The sequence below is a fragment of the Oncorhynchus keta genome, chromosome 14 (assembly GCF_023373465.1).
Source record: "Oncorhynchus keta strain PuntledgeMale-10-30-2019 chromosome 14, Oket_V2, whole genome shotgun sequence".
NCBI classification, from domain to species: Eukaryota; Metazoa; Chordata; class Actinopteri; order Salmoniformes; family Salmonidae; genus Oncorhynchus; species Oncorhynchus keta.
The window spans coordinates 22,975,019-22,996,624 of NC_068434.1; the positions used below are offsets into that span (position 1 = coordinate 22,975,019).

General features: G+C 39.0%; 2 protein-coding genes across 2 annotated transcripts; one reads left to right on the plus strand and one right to left on the minus strand.

Moving 5' to 3' along the window:
- The first annotated feature begins 74 nt into the window (after positions 1–74).
- On the plus strand, positions 75–10,768 carry LOC118392995 (ras-related protein Rab-27B-like). The gene is made up of 6 exons (XM_035785112.2): positions 75–568; positions 4,017–4,200; positions 6,615–6,700; positions 6,815–6,918; positions 7,625–7,748; positions 8,189–10,768. The coding sequence occupies exons 2-6, from the start codon at positions 4,042–4,044 to the stop codon at positions 8,373–8,375; spliced, it is 660 nt and encodes a 219-aa protein (XP_035641005.1). The 5' UTR covers positions 75–568; positions 4,017–4,041; the 3' UTR covers positions 8,376–10,768.
- LOC118392996 (sia-alpha-2,3-Gal-beta-1,4-GlcNAc-R:alpha 2,8-sialyltransferase-like) lies at positions 10,768–21,571 on the minus strand. The gene is made up of 4 exons (XM_035785113.2): positions 21,005–21,571; positions 19,572–19,694; positions 18,821–19,378; positions 10,768–14,227 (listed from the first exon to the last, which is right to left on the minus strand). The coding sequence occupies exons 1-4, from the start codon at positions 21,166–21,168 to the stop codon at positions 13,945–13,947; spliced, it is 1,128 nt and encodes a 375-aa protein (XP_035641006.2). The 5' UTR covers positions 21,169–21,571; the 3' UTR covers positions 10,768–13,944.
- Between the last annotated feature and the right edge of the window lie 35 nt (positions 21,572–21,606).

The window sequence follows — 21,606 nt, forward strand, 5'->3', positions numbered from 1 at the left end:
TTAAGCCAGAGCCTTAAAACGTAGATGATTATGCTCCCAGGTGCACAATTCTGTGTCATATGGTTAATATACAGTGTATCTACTGTAGACCTTCTATAAAAATTATCTACATACAGTGGATGACACAATACATGTTCCCTCCCACAAGTTGACTTCATCATTATGTCCTAATAGATACTTTTTAGACAGGAAAAACAGAGTTTTTCCTATTAGCCAACGATTAGCCTACTTGTTGAGCTTCCAGAAGAATAAGCGGGAGAAGGGGCCTTTTAAGGGGTTTACAAAGCTTACAGTTGGCTGATTTCCACTGAAATCCACAGCAGGACATTATTTGTGGACAGGGCCTCAATCCAGTTTTTCTTTTTTTTTCTCCTGAGAAATACCAGAAAGCACAAGGTCTGTGAACACCGCACTCTGTGGTTGTTTTTTTTTTTAGCTGGAAACTCCTCCCTTATAGCATGTGAGAGGGGAAAAGGTTCAATCAACAGCATGTCTCCCCCCACTATGTGTTTACCAAGCACGGGTTGAGCTCCCTGAATGGAAGTTGGCAGTACCTCCGGCTAAATCGGTAAGACTGAATTTATTTGTTTTGGTCAAATCTTGGTAAAGTTCATCTTAATTATTCAGCGACATCAGTGTGTGGCATATTGGCTTAATCTTTCAGGCATTGATTGTGTTGTCTGTCACAATATATTGTTTGGGGGCTTTATCATTGGCCTACATTTTCTGAAAAGGCTACGTGAGACTTTCCTTATGTGCATAATGGCCATTTATCATTAGAATTTGCATATTGATTGATTTGATTTTGTTCTATGGCTCAAATATTTCTGGCATCACAAACACATGCCACTGATATAATTCAGGGTTTTTTTCTGGATCAAAAAGGGGCTGTGGTGGTGGGCGTGGCAGAGCACGTGGTATTGGGCAAGGTTGGCTGCATTTAGCAGAACACTTTAGAGGCCCCCATCTTGGTGGTTTTTTGTTGTTGCAATTTTAGCATTTTTAAGCCAATTTCCTGCAATTCTCAGAAATCCTCTTCCGAACCGAGATATATATTTTAGCAGTTTTAAAATTAATTTCCTGCAATTCAACATATTTTGCCATGGAGCTGAGAGAAAATGTTGCAGTTTTTAAGGATCATTTCCTGCAATTATATGCATTGCCATGGCTAATGCTGTGTTATTTTAGTCAAACTCAATAACTAAATCAATACTCTAAAATTCAATGTTTTTATTCATTTTCAATTCCCCTGACTGTTTAGCTTTTATTTTGGTGATTGTTAGTTCTCAGTTATTATATTATAAAACAATATACAGTGCATTCAGAAAGTATTCAGACCCATTGACTTTTACCAATTCTGTTGCGTTACAGCCTTATTCTAAAATGGACTAAATTTTGGGGGTTTTCACATACACAATACCCCATAATGACAAAGCAAAAACTGTTTTTCAGAAACTGATAATACATTTACATAAGTATTCAGACCTTTTTATTCAGTACTTTGTTGAAGCACTTTTGGCAGCGAACACAGCCTCGAGTCTTCTTGGGTATGACACTACAAGCTTGGCACGCCAGTATTTGGAGTTTCTCCCATTCTCTGTAGATCCTCTCAAGCTCTGTCAGGTTGGATGGGGAGCATTGCTGCACAGCTATTTTCAGGTCTCTCCAGTGATGTTCGATCGGGTTAAAATCCGGCCTCTGGCTGGGCACTCAAAGACATTCAGAGACTTGTCCTGAAGCCAATCCTGCGTTGTCTTACTGTGCTTAGGGTTGTTGTCCTGTTGGAAGGTGAATTCAATTGGTTGGACATGATTTGGAAAGTCACACACCTGTCTATATAAGGTCCCGCAGTTGGCACTGCATGTCAGAGCAAAAACCAAGCCATGAGGTCGAAGCAATTGTCCGTAGATCTCAAAGACAGGATTGTGTCATGGCACAGATCTGGGGAAGGGTACCAAAATATTTCTGCAGCATTGACGGTCCCCAAGAACACAGTGGCCTCCATCATTTTTAAATGGAAGAAGTTTGGAACCACCAAGACACTTCCTAGAGCTGGCCGCCTGGCCAAACTGAGGGAGGAGAAGGGCCTTGGTCAGGGAGGTGACCAAGAACCCTATGGTCACTCTGATAGAGCTCCAGAGTTCATATGTGGAGATGGGAGAACCTTTCAGAAGGACAACCATCTTTGCAGCACTCTAATCAGGCGGAAGCCACTCCTTAGTAAAAGCCACATGACAGCTCGCTAGGAGTTTGTCAAAAGGCACCTAAAGGAGTATCAGACCATGAGAAACAAGATTATCTGGTCTGATGAAACCAACATCCAACACTGGCCTGAATGCCAAGCGCCATTTTGGAGGAAACCTGGCACCATCCCTTCAGTGAAGAATGGTGGTGGTAGCATGTTTTCCAACGGCAGGGACTTGGAGACTAGTCATAATTGAGGGAAAGATGAACGGAGCAAGGATCTTTTTTATAATCTACACGGCTAATGAGTCCGTATTTAATGAGGGCATCTCATCTCTTTTTCAGTGTTTTAAGGAATCTGAGTCTCATGACAGGCCTCTTAAGAATGACACAGATTGCAAATAAACAAAACATTTGAAATAATCAAGAAGGTTGTGCTTTTTGACTTCTCAACTCGTAATGGGTCAATTGATGTCCATGATGGTAATGATGTAAAAATGTAAACATCCTTTTTGATATTTTCTTCCACTTGACCTTTCTATCCATCAGACTACACAATACTTTGTCATTTCATTTCTCAAATAAGACATTACCGGTGTAACTGAATAAGTAAGAGGAGCACAAGTTCTTTGTGCTCTTTTGTATTCTCTCTCAGAACTATATGAGATTATACTGTATGTGGACAATGAAAGAATTTCCTTGCATCAATAGAAGCCACAGTTGAGTTTTCCTACAGCTCACACAGGACAGCCACTTGACTGATCATGTGAAAGCTGGGTCAAGTCATGTGCTAGCTCCTCTCTGATCAGCTTTTAAAACAGCCTGTCCATGGGATGTTTGAGCTAAAGTAGGCTAATGCGATTAGCATGAGGTTGTAAGTAACAAGAACATTTCTCAGGACATAGTCACATCTAATATTGTCAGAAAGCTTATTCTTGTTAATCTAACTACACTGTCCATTTTACAGTAGCTATTACAGTGAAAGAATGTCATGCTATTGTTTGAGGAGAGTGCACAATTTTTAACAAAGTTATTAATAAACAAATTAGGCACATTTGGGTAGTCTTGATACAACATTTTGAACATAAATGCAATGGTTCATCCATTCAGTCTAAAACTTTGTACACGCACTGCTGCCATCTAGTGGCCAAATTCTAAATTGCACCTGGGCTGTAATAATACATTATGGTCTTACTCTTGCATTTCAAAGATGATGGTACAATTATTTTTTTTACAAAATAATTGTTTCCTTCTTGGTATTATCTTTTACCAGATCTATTGTTATTTTCACCTACATTCCTTTCACATTTCCACAAACTTCAGTGTTTCCTTTCAAAGGGTACCAAGAATATGCATTTCCTTGCTTCAGGCCAGAGCTACAGGCAGTTAGATTTGGGTATGTCCTTTTCGGTGAAAATTGGGAGACAAAAGGGGCGGAACCTTATGCCCCTGTGATCATGAAGCCACTCATTGGGAATTTCAGCTATGTGTTCTGTTAGACCTGTTTGCCTGTTTCTAAATTTTAAGGCAATTTGCAGTATATTGGCTATATTAACAGTACAGTAATTACATTGTATATTATGACTGTTTCCAAGTATATTATTAGTTAAGGGCACATCAAGCCTGTAATGTCCTCTGGAAGACCTGTATAGAATCTTCTGAAGTCCTTGCAATGTAATAGTGACTCAACTGTATTTATTGTTACTATAATAATGGTGAATGTACCACTATTTACAGTAATGTATGTAATGTAGTTGTGTTCTCTATGCAAAAGCATGTTACATGCAAGTAAGAATATGACCATAATATGGTACTTTTGTTTAATATTTTAGGGCAGGTTCAGTACGAGGCTGCACAATGACAATGACTGACTGGGATTATGACTTTCTGATCAAGCTCCTGTCGGTAGGGGATTCTGGAGTAGGGAAGACCACATTCCTCTACAGGTACACAGACAACAAGTTCAACCACAAGTTCACCACCACAGTGGGAATAGACTTCAGGGAAAAGAGAGTGGTGAGTCGTGATGATTTACTCCAGTGTGTAGCCCATGACATTCATTTAAAAGATCCAATTCATTTGTCATCCTTGCTCCACAGCTTCCAATTCATGATAATGTGGTTCTGCAAATCCAAAAGGTTGAACAGTTGATTGTTTTTTACAAGGAATCGTAGTATCAACTGAAATATAGCTGCAAGCAGCGATGACCTGGGGTCCAAGCCTTTCTCGCCTTCTCAAATATTCTGCCTTATTTTACAAGTCATAGATTTCAGTTCAGGTACAACACCAACAATCCCTCACTGTCTAGGGATGTCTATCTGAAACCGGCAGTGGTGGGATTTGAACCTGAGCTGTCATGACGAAGGCCTATGGTCACAGAAAAAAAATGGGTTGAACACTGTGGAAGAGCATGCATGAATTGCAGGTTCCAGTCTTGACTCAATCTTGTAACACTGTAATGTTTGCCATTTAGCAGGTGGCTCTTATCCAAAGCAACTTGCGGTCATGCTGTGCATTCATTCTTTACATTTGAGTGATCGTGAGAATCAAACCCACTATCCTGGCATTGCAAGCGCCATGCTCTACCAACTGAGCTACAGAGGCCCACCATGACAATGTAAACATCTGTCGTTCTGCCCCTGAACAAGGCAGTTAACACAATGTTCCTAGGCTGTCATTGTAAATAAGAATTTGCTCTTAACCTACTTGCCTAGTTAAATAAAGGTTCAAATAAAACATACTGTACTGTGTTAAACTATGGTGCACTGTGGGGCTCAGTTGGTAGAGCAAAGCGCCTGCAATGCCAGGGTTGTGGGTTAGATTCCCACGGGGTACCAATACGAAAAAGTATGAAAATGTATGCGCTCACTACTTTAAATTGCTCTGGAATAGTGTCTGCTAAATGACAAAACTTAACATAACTATAAACTACTCATGTTTACTCTATTTGATCTTATTTTTACCCATTTAAACTGGTCTTGTTTTGGTCATGGTCTCGATCCACTGGTCCTCGGTCTGGGTGTTAGAAAGTTTAGTTTGGATCTAAAGGACTCCGGTCCTGACTTCATCTCTGGTACTCGCACCAATTTTATACTCTTGAATCCATACGTATGGTTACATGTAAACAATAATGTGGTTATTGTGGATAGTCAGATTAATATAATAGTTTGATTAAAACGTAAACAAGCTTTGCAAGAATGACTATTTCCCTAATAATGCTGCTACAGCGACCATGTTATTTTTGGGAAGCATATTTGATTCTGAGTTCGATCATGTAAAGTTTGTATGTGAAACTACGTCTAAGACGAATACATTCAGTTGTTTCCTAATTCGCTGATCTGCGCATATCAGATACACCGCTGGAATGCCGATGAAGGCGTTTACGTGTCCTAATAATAAGAGAGAATGCTCAGAAAACCAGGTGTTTTAATCAGCTGATGCTACCTTCGATTTTGACCTCATGCCGATTTAAGATAAACAGAGTAAGGTGTTTACATTACTATTTCATAATCTGCATACTGCCATAATCACTTTAATATCGATTTATTAGGGTGCGTGTAAACGTACTCCATGTTGGTAGTGCACACTTCAGGTAACATTGTAGAGTATTGAGATGAATGGCCAGGAGGGGGCTCCGTTTCCTCCAAGATTGACTTGAATTGTCAGGCCGGGGCTCACTGAACTTTTAAGAAATCAACTTTATTTATGGAGCATATAACGATATTGGTCTATAGATGCTGTACACCAAGTTTCTGAGAAATCGGTTTAGCAGTGTCTGAGGAAAAGTTGAACATTTTGGAAATATTTACATTTTCAAAATGTCAGATGATCCGTCATGGTGTAAAGAGAAACCTTTGTACCTAATTCTGTGACTAGGTCAAATGAAGAGGCGGGGCTGACCTTTTGAAGTCAAAAGTTGTTTATAGTGAACTAGTCGTTTTTATTGAACTAGGCAAGTCAGTTTAGAACAAATTTTTGTTTACAATGATGTCCTACCCCGGCCAAAGCTGGGAAAATGCTGCGCTGCCCTATGGGACTCCCAATAATGTCTGGATGTGCTGCAGCCTGGATTTGAACCAGGTACTGTAATGATACCTCTTGCACTGAGATGCAGTGCTTTAGACCTCTGCTACTCAGGAGCCTGAGTTGCACCATTTGGGCTGAATTGCACCCGTATTAACCAGATGTATTTGTCCACCAACGTACACCATCCCACCAGTTTGGTCTCTATGAGGTCTTACCATTTTAAGCGCTATAGTGCTCCAAAAATAGAATAATAATAATCCTAACAATTGTAATTTCAAGCCACTCCGGGACTTGGACCGCTAATTATAACAGTATGTTGGATTGGTAAAACAAATTCTAGAGCCAAAGAGTGTCTTTGGTCCTAGCTCTTGATATGACACTTATTTGACATCTTATGTCTTCAGACGTATTTGGGGACTAGCTCTGATGGAACGACAGAGAAGACTTTTAAAGTGCACCTACAGCTCTGGGACACAGCAGGGCAGGAGAGGTAGGCCACGTAAACAAGCAGACAGTACATTTTGTAAGATAAGGATTTTCAATGATAGTCCATATCCATCGCTTTACCAGCATTTGAACATTGTTGTAATTGTATAAATTCCAGGTTCAGAAGTCTCACCACAGCCTTCTTCAGAGATGCCATGGGCTTCCTGCTCATGTTTGATCTAACCAATCAGCAGAGTTTTCTGAATGTCAGGAGCTGGATGAGTATGTCTGTGAATCATCCATTTAGTACATCCTTTAAGAACCAGACCGACCACATTGATCGGGTATTTCAGTTTTGTATTTGGCATTATCAGTGGTGTAAAGTACTTAAGTAAAAATAGTTTTTTGGGGGCATCTTTACTTTTACTTTACTATTCATATTTTTGACAACTTTTACTTCACAACATTCCTAAAGAAAATGATTTGACTTTTCTTACTCCATACATTTTCCCTGACACCCAAAATGATAGGAAAATTGTCCAATTCACACACTTAGCAAAATGACATCCTTGGTCATCTCTACTGCCTCTGATCTGGCAGACTCACTAAACACATGCTTCGCTTGTAAATGATATCTGTGTTGGCGCGTGCCCCTGGCTATCCGTAATTATATACATTTTTATTTAATGGTGCCTTCTGGTTTGCTTAAAATAAGGAATATTAAATTATTTATACTTTTACTTTTGGTACTTAAGTATATGTAAAACTTTTAGACTTTTTGCTCAAGTAGGTTTTTTTACTGAGTAACTTTCACTTTTGCTTTAATCATTTTCTATTGATCTTTACTGTTACTCAAGTATGACAATTGGGTACTTTTTCACCACTGGGCATTATAGTAAATTATCTTGGTAGCTTGCTGTGATTCAAATATGAATTGACATATCTGTAAATAACTGAAATTGTATTATGTCTTGTTATGATTGTTCAGGTCAGCTGCAGGCAAATGCCTATTGTGACAGTCCAGACATAGTCTTAGTTGGCACCAAAGCAGACCTTAAAAACCTGAGAGATGTACAAGGAAAACAAGCCAGAGACCTGGCGAACAGATATGGGTAAGTGAGATCAATACTTGCTTGCTCAGGACAAAATTCTGCTGCCTCTATGAAATCTGATCTGACCGTACAATGCAATAAAATGGCTGGCTAGTCCTCTTACCATTGGCATGGCTAACTTCTCCAGTGCCTTAACATGAACTGAGGCTGTTTGAGTTCATACCTTCAGCACCACTGTAAAGCATTTATACCGATCCAGATCCAATGCTGGAAACAGGCTCACTATTTTAATACCTCTAATTTACAAAGAAGGAATCCGTGATCTACTACAAGCCAAGGTCTATGGATCTTCTTAAGCATCTTTAAACTAGAAATGACCCTATTAGAAATAAACCACAAGTTAACTGACCTTAATAATACATAAACCGAAAGTGAACTGTTCTTTATCCATTCATTTCAGTATAGTGTTCAGTAAAATAAGTTCCTCCCTTCCTGCTTAGTATCCCCTACTTTGAGACGAGTAGTGCCACAGGGGCTGAGGTGGACCAGGCAGTGACCACTCTGCTGGACTTGGTGATGAGACGCATGGAGCAGAGCACAGAGGGGCCTGCGTCAGAGGCAGCCAATGGGAGTGCTGCCACTAACGACACGGCTGAAACGTCCACCAGCAGGAGGTGTGCCTGTTAGGATGTAGGGATGTCCATCCATTCAAATGTGTAACTATTGCATCTGGGGAGTATTATTACATTAGAAAGTTCAATTATCACATCCAGTATTTATAAGTGTATTATCCTCTTATGCATTAATGTGTGTTTGTCTGGATTGATAACTGTCACACTCAAGCTATGTATTCCCAACCTGGTCATCATTACCTGCTGAGTCTGTACATGTACTGTATGTTAATGATATGAAACGAGCAAAAGAACACACAATCTAATACTGTAAAATGATTGAAAGTCAATGAAAGCACTATGTGTATGTACATCTCAAACTGATATTTGCAATTTGACTAAGCTTTGTGTGATTCTAAATAGGTAAATACTAATGGGAAGTGTTTGAAGAAAAGTTGTATATCAGAGATTTTTGTATTTATTTTATTTGACAGATTGAAGCATTGATGGAAGGAAAATACAGGTACATACATTTATCATTGACAATATATAATCCTAACAGATTATGCAACAACTCATTAACAATCATGGTTATTTCCTTAAATGTGAATGAGAAAATGTATTATTCTGTTTCACAAACTGAGATAGCAAAAGTACATTACAGGATCCATGAGTTCTATATGACATGGAGCACATTTGGTGTTTAGCTTGATTATTAGTGGAACAAAATTGTCATGCACATTGAATAAAGTATAGAACATGTTTAGAGCCCATAAATACTGTCAACCCAGACAAAAACTAGTTGAATATGTTTTAATACAAAGTCTTCTGAGTAAATGTAGTCACTTTAAATAAAGTTAATGTCCGTTTTACTAATGATTGCCTTTTGACAGGAAGATGTCTGGTTGCTTTGTCTTTATCAAAGAAATACATACAAGCGCAAACTTTGGGTGATTTGCAATCCTTAGGAATTCTGGGGTTCTATCACTGGCATAGCAACAAAAAAAATGCCACACACACCCCTGAGCTTTGGGGGGCCCTAAACTGCCGGAGGTTGGTCGGGCCACGCAGATGGTACTGAAAACATAAGCCATTCATAATTTTTTTGTTAAATTAAATTAGTACTGCTAAATTTTCGCTCAGCCTCATGGCAGAATGTGTCAAATAGCAGGAAATTGGGTCATGGATTCTTGGAAGTCGGGGCAATCCCTGTCCAGTAGGAAAAGTTTTTTTTTTATAGTTGAAAAAGTGATTTTGTTGCATTCTTTGATCTAAAATGTATATTTAGCGAAATTATGTAAGGAAAACCTTTTTGTGGGGTAATATTCAATATACTTTCAATATTATTTGTTTCCATGTCGGCTCTATGCCTGAAAATGCCTTTGTCCCGGAGCAAAGGATCCCAATTTCAAACTCTCCCAAAAAGTGCTTAAAAAATAATGGATATTAATTGAAAACATATGTTTCTTTCAATAGCCCTCTGTGACTTTTAAATGTATCTCAACACTTGTGTCTGGAGATTTGGTCAACTTTGTCAGATTTGTCTAAAATCCAGAATGAATTAGGAATGAGCAGGGTCAACTATACCATAAAGACCCCTTGTTTTAAGATGGTCATACCAAGGATAATTTAACTATTTGATTTTGAATTTTAGGACCCCTTAAGGCACAAGTGTGCTAAGCTGTCATCAAGGCAAAGGGTGGCTATTTGAAGTATATAAGTAGCGTACAACAGTACGTAATACAAATATAACAGATTTTGATTTATTTAACACTTATGGTTATTATGTGATTCCATATGTGTTATTTCATAGTTTTGATGTCTTCACTATTATTCTACAATGTAGAAAACAGTAAAAATAAAAACCCTTGAATGAGTAGGTGTTCTAAAACTCTTGACCGGTAGTGTGTGTGTATGTATATATATATATATATATGATGAAACATGGATAAACAGTCAAAAAAATAAAAGGAGGATTGTTCTGAAGTGTCTCTCCTATATCTGAGAGATAGATATAAAGAAAGATCAGGAAACTAATTTTATTTAACCCCTTATTTTAGCCACTAAACTATCTCCATATATTCAGTTCTTCCATAAAAAAAAATAACTGGTACCTGCTACTTTCAGACTAGTCTTGTGAGGCTTGTGGGCAGCCTAGAGCAAACCAACCAACATGTATGTGTTTGTGAGACATTCACCTTTCCACAGAGGAGTCATATTAGTGTGTAGCCCAAACTGTTTGGACGCTACAGACAGAAGTTGGCAGATCGGCTGTACCGATTTCAGACGAGTCCTGTGATACTTGTCGGGGTTAGAACAAAACAGAGAACACCGTTGTGTTTGTGACTCATCTTTCCATAGAGGGGTCATAATAATAGCCAATCCTTTTGAACGTTACAGAGGTTTTTCTGAGAATATCAATTATCAGGATATCTCATGGACTGACAAACACAGCTCAAACACGGCGACAACTCCGATGTGGTGGATTGAGACACGGCCCTTGCAAAAAAAAAAAAAACTTTAGGGTTAAACACTTGGGCAATAATTGTACAAATTAAATGCCTTTTATGGTGTCAGATGGAGTTAAATCCAGCTCGTTGTATTTTGTGGAGAAAAAAACTATTTCCTTTATATGGTACGCTAGCTGCTACTTTGGTCTATCAAAATGTATATTTCAAATGTTATTAATATTTAGACAAATAATTGTGGGAAAAAGTTGAGATTGTCCCATCTTTCAAGAATCCCTGAGCTCTAAAATAGCAACATTTTCACACAGCCTTGTGGAAAAATGTGGAAAATAGCATGAAATTAGCTATACAACTTAGACCTTGTGGGGGGACTGCAAAACTGCGCTATGCCACTGGGTTCTGTTGGTACCATTCCTTTTGAAAACAAAAGTGTTGGCACACACTAACACACACATTGGACATTTTTCTCTAAGGAAATGTGGGGAGAATAAATTCCCTTCCTTCATGTGAGCAGTACAATAGTCTTCTTTGGTGATGATCAGTACATGGAAGCAGTCAAAGGAAGACATTGATGGTGGAACAAATAGTATAAATCACCAACCGAACCTATTAGATGAGACTGAAAAGACAAATATACCACACAACTATCCAAGTGTTTTCTATCTCAGGAAATCATTTGTCGACACATCATCAAATAAAAAACCTCCATCGAATGAAAGATATTGTTGTACATCATTGCCATACTTAAGCCAACATTTCAAATCATGTTACATTCAGATAAATTAACATGTCTAGTTTTAATGGGCATTCGTTGGTATATTTACTTATGAAACATTCTAAGTGGGAAAGATCTAATTACATTTCCGATCTAATCTACATAATCAGGGTATGGACTAAGAGTAAAGTACTACCTAGCAAACTAATGGCACATTAGTATCATATATTTGTATTATGATAATGATGACAGACAGTCCTATGATGGGAAAACAAATTGGTATGTTCTAAAATACTTCTGTGGGCATACACCATCCATTTAAGACTGAAGAACTTGAAAAGAACCAATGATCTGGTTTATGAGCATAGTAAATCTGAACTCATAAGCAGGGTCACCACCTTCCCAATGAGTGCATGTGCTGTGAGTCATGTGGATATCATGTTGTACCATTTGAGCAAAGTTGTTGTACTGACATCAGTGGTTAAGTACTAAAAATGTCCAATCCATACCCAATCCTCTAACATAGTGGAGCTTGACTTGATATTTTTCATATAACATTTTGCTGAGAAAAGTAAAGATAATCTAGAGATATAAAAAATAAAGTTACATTAGTTCTTTCATTGTCAGTAACGGAAAACTAATAATTTTGGTCCCAGTGGTTTGATAGGAATTTATGCTTTAAAACAACTTTCATATAAAGTTTCTGATGATATTTTAATTAAAATATCAGCGCAAATACAAATAATAACAAAAAACACCCGTATCCCCTCGAAACATAATCTCCTTCAAAAATGTTGTATAAAACTAGCCTTGAACATTTGCTAGTCTCTTACATGCAATATCATTCAATAGTGTATCATGCTCTTTGTACAAGATGCTATAATTATTAATCAAAACATTAATATCTGATTAAAAAGTCAAAGTAATGTCTATGTGGTAGAATGCAAAACGTTTCCCTGTGTTGCTACATCATAACAATAGTGATGTGTTATTGACTAAAGATAGGAAGTAGTGTTCATTTGAGGTGGTTCAATACATAATATATATATATATATTACTGTATGCATCCCAGTGTTAAATCCCTTTAACTTTTATCACTATGATGTTCTATTATATTTTGACAATATAAGATTTGAAGTCATTTGAAATGTAAACAGAACACAGGCACTTTAAAAATAAAAGCTGCAATATGTAACTTTTTGGGGACCCGACCAAATTCACATTGACAAGCAAGTCTAAGAAGCTGTAGATCTGTTCTAGGTGCGTTATTTCTATGCTTCACGTTCTTAAGTTTTGTTTTTGCCTCTATTACTTTCATTTTTTTTACACCAGCTTCAAACAGCTGAAAATACAACATGTTTGGTTATGGAAAATATATTTCACAGAGGTTTGGATGGTACAATAATTATCTACACTATACTTGCTTGTTATCACATAAACTGAAATTAGGCAAACTATTCAAAAAAGTTTGAACCAGGAAATGACAGAGCCATTTCTTCATAGTGCATCTTTAATTCATAATCTTAATGATGATGATAACAACAATATACATGTACTTTAAAGTTTACTGTAATTAAATTCAGTCTATGGCTTGGTGTTGGAATGCAGATTATTCATCCTCAAACTGAAATATTACCAGAGCTATCACCAGAATCCCAATAAAATAGTGGGACTAGGGCTATCACTGCAGTATCTTTATCTATATAGGGCAGCAATTTACATACATAAAGAGGCCTTGTAAACAAATCTGAAAACAGTGCAGTGTGCTGGCTGAGCCCATTGTCTATCTACTGGCACCTGTGGCGGTTCACTGTATGCTCAAAAGGGCTGGAAAATAGACAGTGTGTCTATTTGCACCTCAGTGGAGGCATTTGAATCCGATTAGAAAAAAACACTGATCTCAACTCCATCCCTGAGACTAAGCAGAAGAACAATCAAATCCCTTTGAAGTAAGGCTACAGCCAAATAACAATAACAGTATGCCCCCCACCCGACCCCTACACTATGAAAAATACTGTTTGGAAATAGTGATTATTTTGCATTAAATGTATTCCCTTGTGTTTTCTTGTTGAAATAGGTTATATGTGTTTTATTGATCAATTTATCCACACAATTATGGTAGCAATGCAAATAAAGTGATGTGAAATATTGTATGATGATAGTGTGACATATTCAGCATAACATACATTGTTACGTCATCATCCACATCTGGAATATTCTGCCATGTTCCTCGCAACCCAACATGTTAGTGTGAATTACATACATTGGACAAAGCTGAGGCAAGATGCAATGGTGATATGATAGTGTGTTTCTAGAGTGAAAGCGTAATATAAAAGTATTAATTCTAAATCATGCATTGTCTGCTTTGAGTCGCAAAATATATTACGTGAGCGCAAGGTCAGCTGCTGTATTGGAGAGTCACCAAATGAATCTCTTAAGCCCGGTCACCCAGGATGGAATGTCTAGGAACAGTGTGAAAGGCTCAGCTTGGTCACACCTTCTCCATGCATCTTGTAGAGCAGCTTAAACTCACTGGGCAGCTGGTGGGTCTCCTGCCACTTGGTGGTGAACTTGGTTCCTTTCTTGTCGTAGTAGTGGTAGGGCAGCTTCTTGCCTGTGTTGGGATCCCAGCCGAAGGGCCAGAAGCCATACAGATGGATCTCCTCACACATGGCCGAGGCCAGAGTGTACATGAGGATACCAGTGCTCAGTCGCTTGAGAGACAGGTTCTTGGTCTTCCAATACCTGTGGGAAAAAAAGTAAACACAATAAAAACAATTATGTGTAAGCTATGGAAAATGAATTGTTCGACAGAACATCTACACTCTAAAAGATGCGGGGTTAACACCAACCCAATTTGGGTTTTTTTGTAACCCAGTGCTAGGTAAATAATGGACAGAACACACTCTGGGTTATTTTGATCCAGACAGTTGGGTTGCATGAATAAACCAACATGTTGGGATTAACTAAAACATGGGTTAATGTAACCATCAGTTGTGTTTTATTCACTTTCATGCTGGGTTGATCCAGGTTATTTTCAGGAGGTGTGGCTGTTACAGGCTTTAGTTTTCCCATTCATATTTTGTTAGTCAGTATAGTATGCATTACACCTGTGCTGGTTTGTCATCTTGTTAGTGAGAAGGTGATTCACCTGTGCTGGTCCAGGTGATATTTTAGAGTGGCTAGCCCAGTGCTCCAGTTGTCTTGAGAGATGTGAAGGATTAACACTTTTTGTAGGCTCTCCCTGTTTTCTTCTTGGTCCACTTCCTACCTTTAAGTTTGGTGTGGGTTTTTATTTGGTTCACCTGTTCTTAATCAAATTTAGTGGATGCTCATGGTGGGTGTCTTTTAGGTCCCAGTTGTTGTTGCTAGTCAACTTTCAGTGGACACCCCCATGAGTGTCTTTCAGAACCCCTCCTAAAACCCCACCTGTTTCGTTGTGGTCAGTGACTATTTGATAGTTCCCCCTTCTGTTTGGGTGACATTATTTGGTTTTCTTGCTGGGGAACATAACAAAATGGGGGCTTGTCCAGGATCTTCTTTCCCTTGAGTATTGTAGGTCCTTTCGACCAGAGTGCATAAAAGGATTGGGAAAGAAGTTAACATTCAGACCAGAGAGGTGTGTAGCTGCAGCTCACGTCCAAAGTGGTTCAAACTATGAATATCAGCACAAAGTAGAGGGGAGAAGCTCACCTCCCGGACAATCACTGGTACAGCTGATTTGCTGTCCTAAGTAAAGTATCTAGAAAAGCGAATTTAAGTGGGACCATTCCACTACTCTTCTCAAATCACTGTAGTATGCTACTCTGAACCCCAATGAGAACCATCTACACGGCTGGCTAGCCTATCTTCCAGAGCAAGTGGAAGCAGAGTGAGCTCTGTAGCTCTGTTCAGGACTACCCGACACGTCGCCGGATTCCGGGCGACGGCAGAGGAGAGCAACAGTAGAAGAGACAAGTGAACGACATCTTTTGGACAATCAGAGCTTTACAAGCGTGCCGCAGAAAGCCTAACACCCTTCATAAGAAGGCCTGGTTCTGACCGAGATAAATGGCAAACGAAGGCATTCACACGTAAATACTTTCATGATTTCTTTCTCCAAATGGGCGGCGGTTCATGTGCAAAGTATATGATTACTGTGAGAGAAGTGACTCTCTCTCTCCCTTCCTCTCCATCTCCTTTGTAACAAGCCACCATATGTTGTGTCAGTACGCTCGGGACCTGTTTGTAATGTGTTTAAGTGTGCATGTTTATCCTGTGTTATCATTTAGTTAGCTAGTAAATAAATAATTAAACCACTTTGTGTAGTAATGAATCATAAGTAAGGCTGGGGTTTTTGCAGATGCAGGAGGTTATGACTGTTCAGAATGACGATTTGATACGAGGTTATGATTAATAGGTTGACTGTTTTATGGATGTGATCGGGTAAAGACCTTTTAGAGTTTAATTCTGGAGATGGTAACTCTTTAAACAACTGTTCTCGTGGTGCCCCAAATTCCTAATTAGTTTATTGTTACATGATAACAATTAAACATAGTTAGTTGATTAGATAAATAAGTCATCAGATTAATGAAAGTAAAGTCACGACACCAGACTAAAAAAAGAATGCCATTCAATTAAGTGATTAAGAGAGATGGATCTGGAAGTGCTCCAAATCCAATCAGGCTATCCTGCACACTCAACAGAGTTTGATCTTTGTCGGAACAGCCGACTTGTATCGCCTTTCAATGAAAAGGAGGTGGATGTATATTTTACTCTGTTTGAGTGGATTGCAACATCCCTAAAATTGTTGCGAGACATTTACTCACTGCTCCTCCAAAGTGTTCTTGTGGGTAAAGTCAGAAAGTGTATTCCGCTTTATCTCTTGGGCAGAGTTCAGATTATGAAACTTTTAAAGCTGCTATCCTTCAGGCTTACGAGTTGGTCCCAGAGGCATATAGGCAACAGTTCCGTAAATTACGAAAGACAGAATAACAGAGCCATGTTGAGTTAGCAAGGGAACAAGCATGTCTTTTTGATCAGTGTTGTGGTTCTCAAGATGTCAGGGACCTTGAGGATTTAAAGAAACTCATACTTCTCGAGCAATTCAAGAATTGGCTTCACGAAAGGGTTGCTACCTACAATACATTTATGAGCACAAGTATCTCACTCTTAAGAAAGCTGCAGTTCTGGCAGATGAGTTTGTGTTGACACATAAAACTACTTTCACAAATAAAACACCCAATTGTTATCCCTATGCAAAAAGCAATCCAGAGAAGTCACCTCCTACCGAAAGGTTTCAGTCCTTTTCTACAGTGCCCAAAGATAAAATCAGCAGAAAACTTTTTTTTTTGTATCCAACAGTTCTCCTGTGAGAATGAGAAAGAGAGAAAAATCTGTTTCTTGTTGTGTGAGCACTCCAGCCCATTAACTTTTTAAGGCTAGGGGGCAGTATCCTGAATTCTGGATGACTGACGTGCCCAAAGTAAATTGCCTGTTACTCAGGCCCAGAAGCTAGGATATGCATATAATTGATAGAATTGGATAGAAAATTCTCTGTCTAAAACTGTTACAATAATGTCTGTGAGTATAACAGAACTGATATAGCAGGCGAAACCCAGAGGAGAACCCATCGAAAATTATGTTTGAGGTCACAGGCCATTTCAATGCAAACCTATGGGATATTCAAAATAATTCCTCTCAGATTGCAGTTCCTATGTCTTCCACTAGATATCAACAGTCTTTAGAAAGGGTTTCAGCCTTGTTTTTTGAAAAACGAACGAGTAGTTGTAGTTTTCCCTATTGGACATAGTATTATTCGTCTTAAATGTTATCGTTTATTTAGATATTAGAGTACCTGAGGATTAATTAGAAACATTGTTTGACTTGTTTGTACGAACTTTACTGGTAACTTTTTGGATTAGTTTGTATGCAAATTGAATGAGTGGATTACTGAATCAAGCGCGCCAACTAAACTGACATTTTTGCGATATAAAGAAGGACTTTGTCGAACAAATCAACCAGTTGTTGTGTAGCTGGGACCCTTGGGATTGCAAACAGAGGAAGATCTTCAAAGGTAAGTGATTTATTTTATTGATATTTGTAATTTTGTGACGCCTGTGCTGGTTTGGAAAAGTATTTTGGTGTGGGGCGCTGTCCTCAGATAAGTGGCTGTTCTGTCTGGCATTGAATTATTGACAGCCAGTAGACACAATGTTTATATTGGAGAAGGTGACGCATTTAAGTTGATCATGTTGTGAGATGGTAGTTATTTTCTGTTGGTTGAGAGCAAACTTGTCCAACAAACATATAGGATATATTTGTTGTCTTAAGGGGGAAGGTTTTGGTTTTTCCATTTATATTTTGAGGATGCATGCTAGCACATGGGGCTGCACCGATTGGTGCCACCTTATTGTCATCTCGTTAGTGGGAGGTGTTTCACCTGTGCTGACCCAGGTGATATTTACGAGTGGCTGGCCCAGTGCTCCAGTTGTCTTGAGAGATGTCGAGAGTTAAAACAATCCTTAATCTGATCTTCCCAGTTTTCGTTTTGCTCCCATTTTTGTTTTGCTTACTGTCGTACTGTTTGGGGTGTTTTTTTTGTTTGCCTCTTCTTGGGCAAATTTAGTGGGCGGTCATGGTGGGTGTCTTTTAGGTCCCAGTTGTTGTTGCTAGTCAACTTTCAGTGGACACCCCCATGAGTGTCTTTCGGAACCCCTCCTAAATCCCCACCAGTTTCATTTTGGTTGTGGTCAGTGACTCTTTGTTAGTACTCCTTCTCTTTGAGTGACATTATTTGGTTTTCTTGCTGGGGAACATAAAAGTGGCTTATTAGAGGAGTAGCAACATATGATGCAAAATGCATCATACTGGCTGTATTTTTTTATTTTGAAAGTTATATATCTTAACTTGATTGCTGACATTCAACACATTTTGGGACTATATCAACAATGGACTAATGAAACAAATACCAAAATATGTTTTTGGGGTGGAGTTTTCCTGTAAGCCTTCTGTAAGCCTCATAAAAGCTTGAAAAGTGTTTAACCGTAACATCCGGTATAGAACAAATGAACCGGAATGACATTTACTATCACCGGTGGCCAAAAGACCCTACCTAAAAGCCACGCCCCTATTAATCCATACCTCTGTTGGGATATATCTCAATAACCCAGCATCAACAACCCAACCTTGCTCTTTTTAAAGAACACAACTAAGTGACCCAATGCCTGCAATCCAGCATTTTAAAAAAAATGTACAGTTTGTAGTAACAATGGTGTCTGAAAGTGAGAACAAAACCACCCATGACTGCTCTGATGCCCAGAACTCTGGCACAAAACTCAGTCCCTTCCTTCTCCATACCTGTTGACATCCTGCATGATGTTTCCTGGCCAGGCCAGCTTGATCTTCAGCTGCCCCTTGTGCTCAACAAAGAAGTCCACCAGGGTCCGTGTGACGGTGGCCGAGGTGTGGAGGAAAAACGCAGGGATCCACAAAATGGCCCCCTCCAGTTTCTTCAGGTTGAGAAAGAAGTTGTTGCGGTCCTGGATGGTCAGCAGATTGTTGTAGTATCTCTCCAGGATGCTGGGGTTAAAAGTGGTGAGGTTGGTTTTCCGGCCCACATCCTTGTAGTAGGAGTCGGTAGGGGCGAAGTTGCAGCGGAAGATAAAGTCGGCGCTGTCGATCTCTGGCCCACAGTGACTGCCTGTCAGGATCCCACTGTTACCCACCACGGCACACACGTTGTAGTGTTTGTTCTGGATTGGCGAAGCATCAGGAAGCAGTGACTTCAGGTTGTTGTTTATGGAGAAGACATACTTGTGACTGGAGAAGTCGAAGTGCATCAGCTGGCCGACGCGCACACCGTTCTTGGTGAGGGAGAAGTTGTTGGCCACATCAATGTAATGGAAGATCTCTTTCCTGAAAGGTAGTTAACAGATAAAAATATCAGCTCACAGCTGCTGTTTCTACCAAATGTAGTTATGTAGCCAACTGCAAATGGCAAATAAACTGTAATGTTTTACTAAACACAAACAGTATTCTGTTAAACTGCTTTATAAACAATATAAACGTTTCTACAGATTATTACAGAAATCCCACATAATCATAATACCTTTGCTGATAAAAGGCGGTCCTATTAAATGTCCATTTGGATGGTTTCCCTTGCAGCTCCTCATTCAGAGCATGGGTTAATGGGATGAAGGATGGGTCCAGGAAATTCAGGGCAAACTGGGACCTGAGAGGAAGAGAGTTTCCCTTAGTAAAGACACTGTTGATATTGTCAGCATGTACTGTAAGCATTACATTGAGTATCATAAGTATTCACCCCCTTGGATTTATTCACATTTTATTGTGTTACAAAGTGGGATTCAAATGGATTTCATTTGATTTTTTTTGTGAACGATCTACACAAAATACACTGTAATATCAAAATGACAAAAAAATAAAAATGTCTTCAATTTGAAAATGTTATGAAAAATTAAACCTTGATTAGAAAAGTATTCACCCCCCACCGAACCAACATATGTTAGAAACACCTTTGGCAGTGATTACAGCTGTGAGGCTTCTTGGGTAGGTCTCTAAGAGCTTTGCAGACCTGGATTGTGCAATATTTGCCCCTTATTCTTTTTACATTCTTCAAGCTCTTTCAAGGTGTTGGGGGTCATCACTAGACAGCAATTTTCAAGTCTTGCCATAGATTTTCAAGCAGATTTCAGTCAAAACTGTAACTTGGCCACTCAGGAACAGTCATTGTCTTCTTAGTAAGCAACTCCAGTGTAGATTTGGCCTGGTCAATGTCCTGCTGAAAGGTTAATTCCTCTCCTAGTGTCTGGTGTAAAGCAGACTGAAGCAGGTTTTGCAGTAGGATTTTGCATGTGCTTTGCGCAATCCCGTTTCTTTTTATGAAGGTAAGGAGGTAGATTTGCCCCAAACATAACGATTTGCATTTAGGCCAAATTTTTTATTCCTTTGCTGTGTTTTCTTGCAGTATAACTTTAGTGCTTTTTTGTATACAAGTTAGGGTAGGGGTTAAGGGTTTAAGGTATGGACGTCCCAAGGATTCCAGATAGCACTGACCAAAGCCCATTTACGGCATGCATTCAGGCGTGGGGTTGTCACAATAGGCAAGATTCGTTCACTCAGCACCTTGGACAGTTCTCTTGTTTGAAATCCGGCTCCTTGTCGAGCAACGACTTGTTGTCATATATGGCATTTTTTAACATTCAATGATTCTACAGTTGAATTTTCATTAAAAAATGAAATGTAATTGATGCAGGGATTTGCATTAGATTAGGCTACTGTAGCGTGCAGCAGAATATTATTTATTTGGATTATTTATTAAGGCCCTGATGCAGTTAGCCATATTATGCCATAGCCTACAGAACAATGTGGACATAAACAATCATAAAGATTGTTAGGAACAAAATTGTCGCGCATGCGCCTTGTCGGTGACATAAATCACATCTTATTTGACAATTTCAGGTGGTTTGAGTCATGTCAAAATAAAAAATGATGAGTTTCAAGGTCTTGATTTAGCCTACTCACCGAAATCCTGCGTGGAACATTATCCGTGGTGGTCCTCCCATGTTGTCATATTTTGTGGAAGATAAGATGCTGTCCTTTCTAATGGACACATAACTTATTAAGGATAAAATGAGAAGAGCGACCATCAATATGACCAAACCCAGGGCGTTTGAGATGCGGACCATCTTGGAGCGTTTTCATTCCTTGAAGAAAAGCGATTAAAATGTGCGAGCCTTCATCACCTCGATTCGAGATGCTGATTTTGGCTATACGTATTGGTATTTTGATAAAAAAATAAACATGTTTTCTCATGTAAAACGGACGGCAAATGTGCACTGCGGTTTTGAGAGTGCAGGATAGTCATTGAATGGCATTCGGCTGCCTTGGCGATCCGTCTTCGTGCATTCTCATCATCCCTGCCTTGGTTTAGCGCTGAAATGCAATTTCTCTCCAGCCAGATTAATTCCATTAGGGCGATGCATCTGAAATTCACGTCAACGCTTCAAACCAGCAAACATCTCACTGCTCTGTTACGCACCCTTTCTTCAGGAAATAATGTCACATATTTCGATGTGTTTGTTGAGCCCAGATGAAAAGAAGACCCTAAAAGTGTCATGGCTGTA

Excerpts from the sequence above, each read along its gene's own strand:
- LOC118392995 (XM_035785112.2), top strand. The coding sequence starts at position 4,042 with ATGACAATGACTGACTGGGATTATGACTTTCTGATCAAGCTCCTGTCG. Across the intron at positions 4,201-6,614 it reads ACTTCAGGGAAAAGAGAGTG|ACGTATTTGGGGACTAGCTC; the intron begins GTGAGTCGTGAT and ends TTATGTCTTCAG. Across the intron at positions 6,701-6,814 it reads GACACAGCAGGGCAGGAGAG|GTTCAGAAGTCTCACCACAG; the intron begins GTAGGCCACGTA and ends TATAAATTCCAG.
- LOC118392996 (XM_035785113.2), bottom strand. The coding sequence starts at position 21,168 with ATGGTCCGCATCTCAAACGCCCTGGGTTTGGTCATATTGATGGTCGCT. Across the intron at positions 19,695-21,004 it reads ATGTTCCACGCAGGATTTCG|GTCCCAGTTTGCCCTGAATT; the intron begins GTGAGTAGGCTA and ends TCTTCCTCTCAG. Across the intron at positions 19,379-19,571 it reads ACCGCCTTTTATCAGCAAAG|GAAAGAGATCTTCCATTACA; the intron begins GTATTATGATTA and ends ACTACCTTTCAG.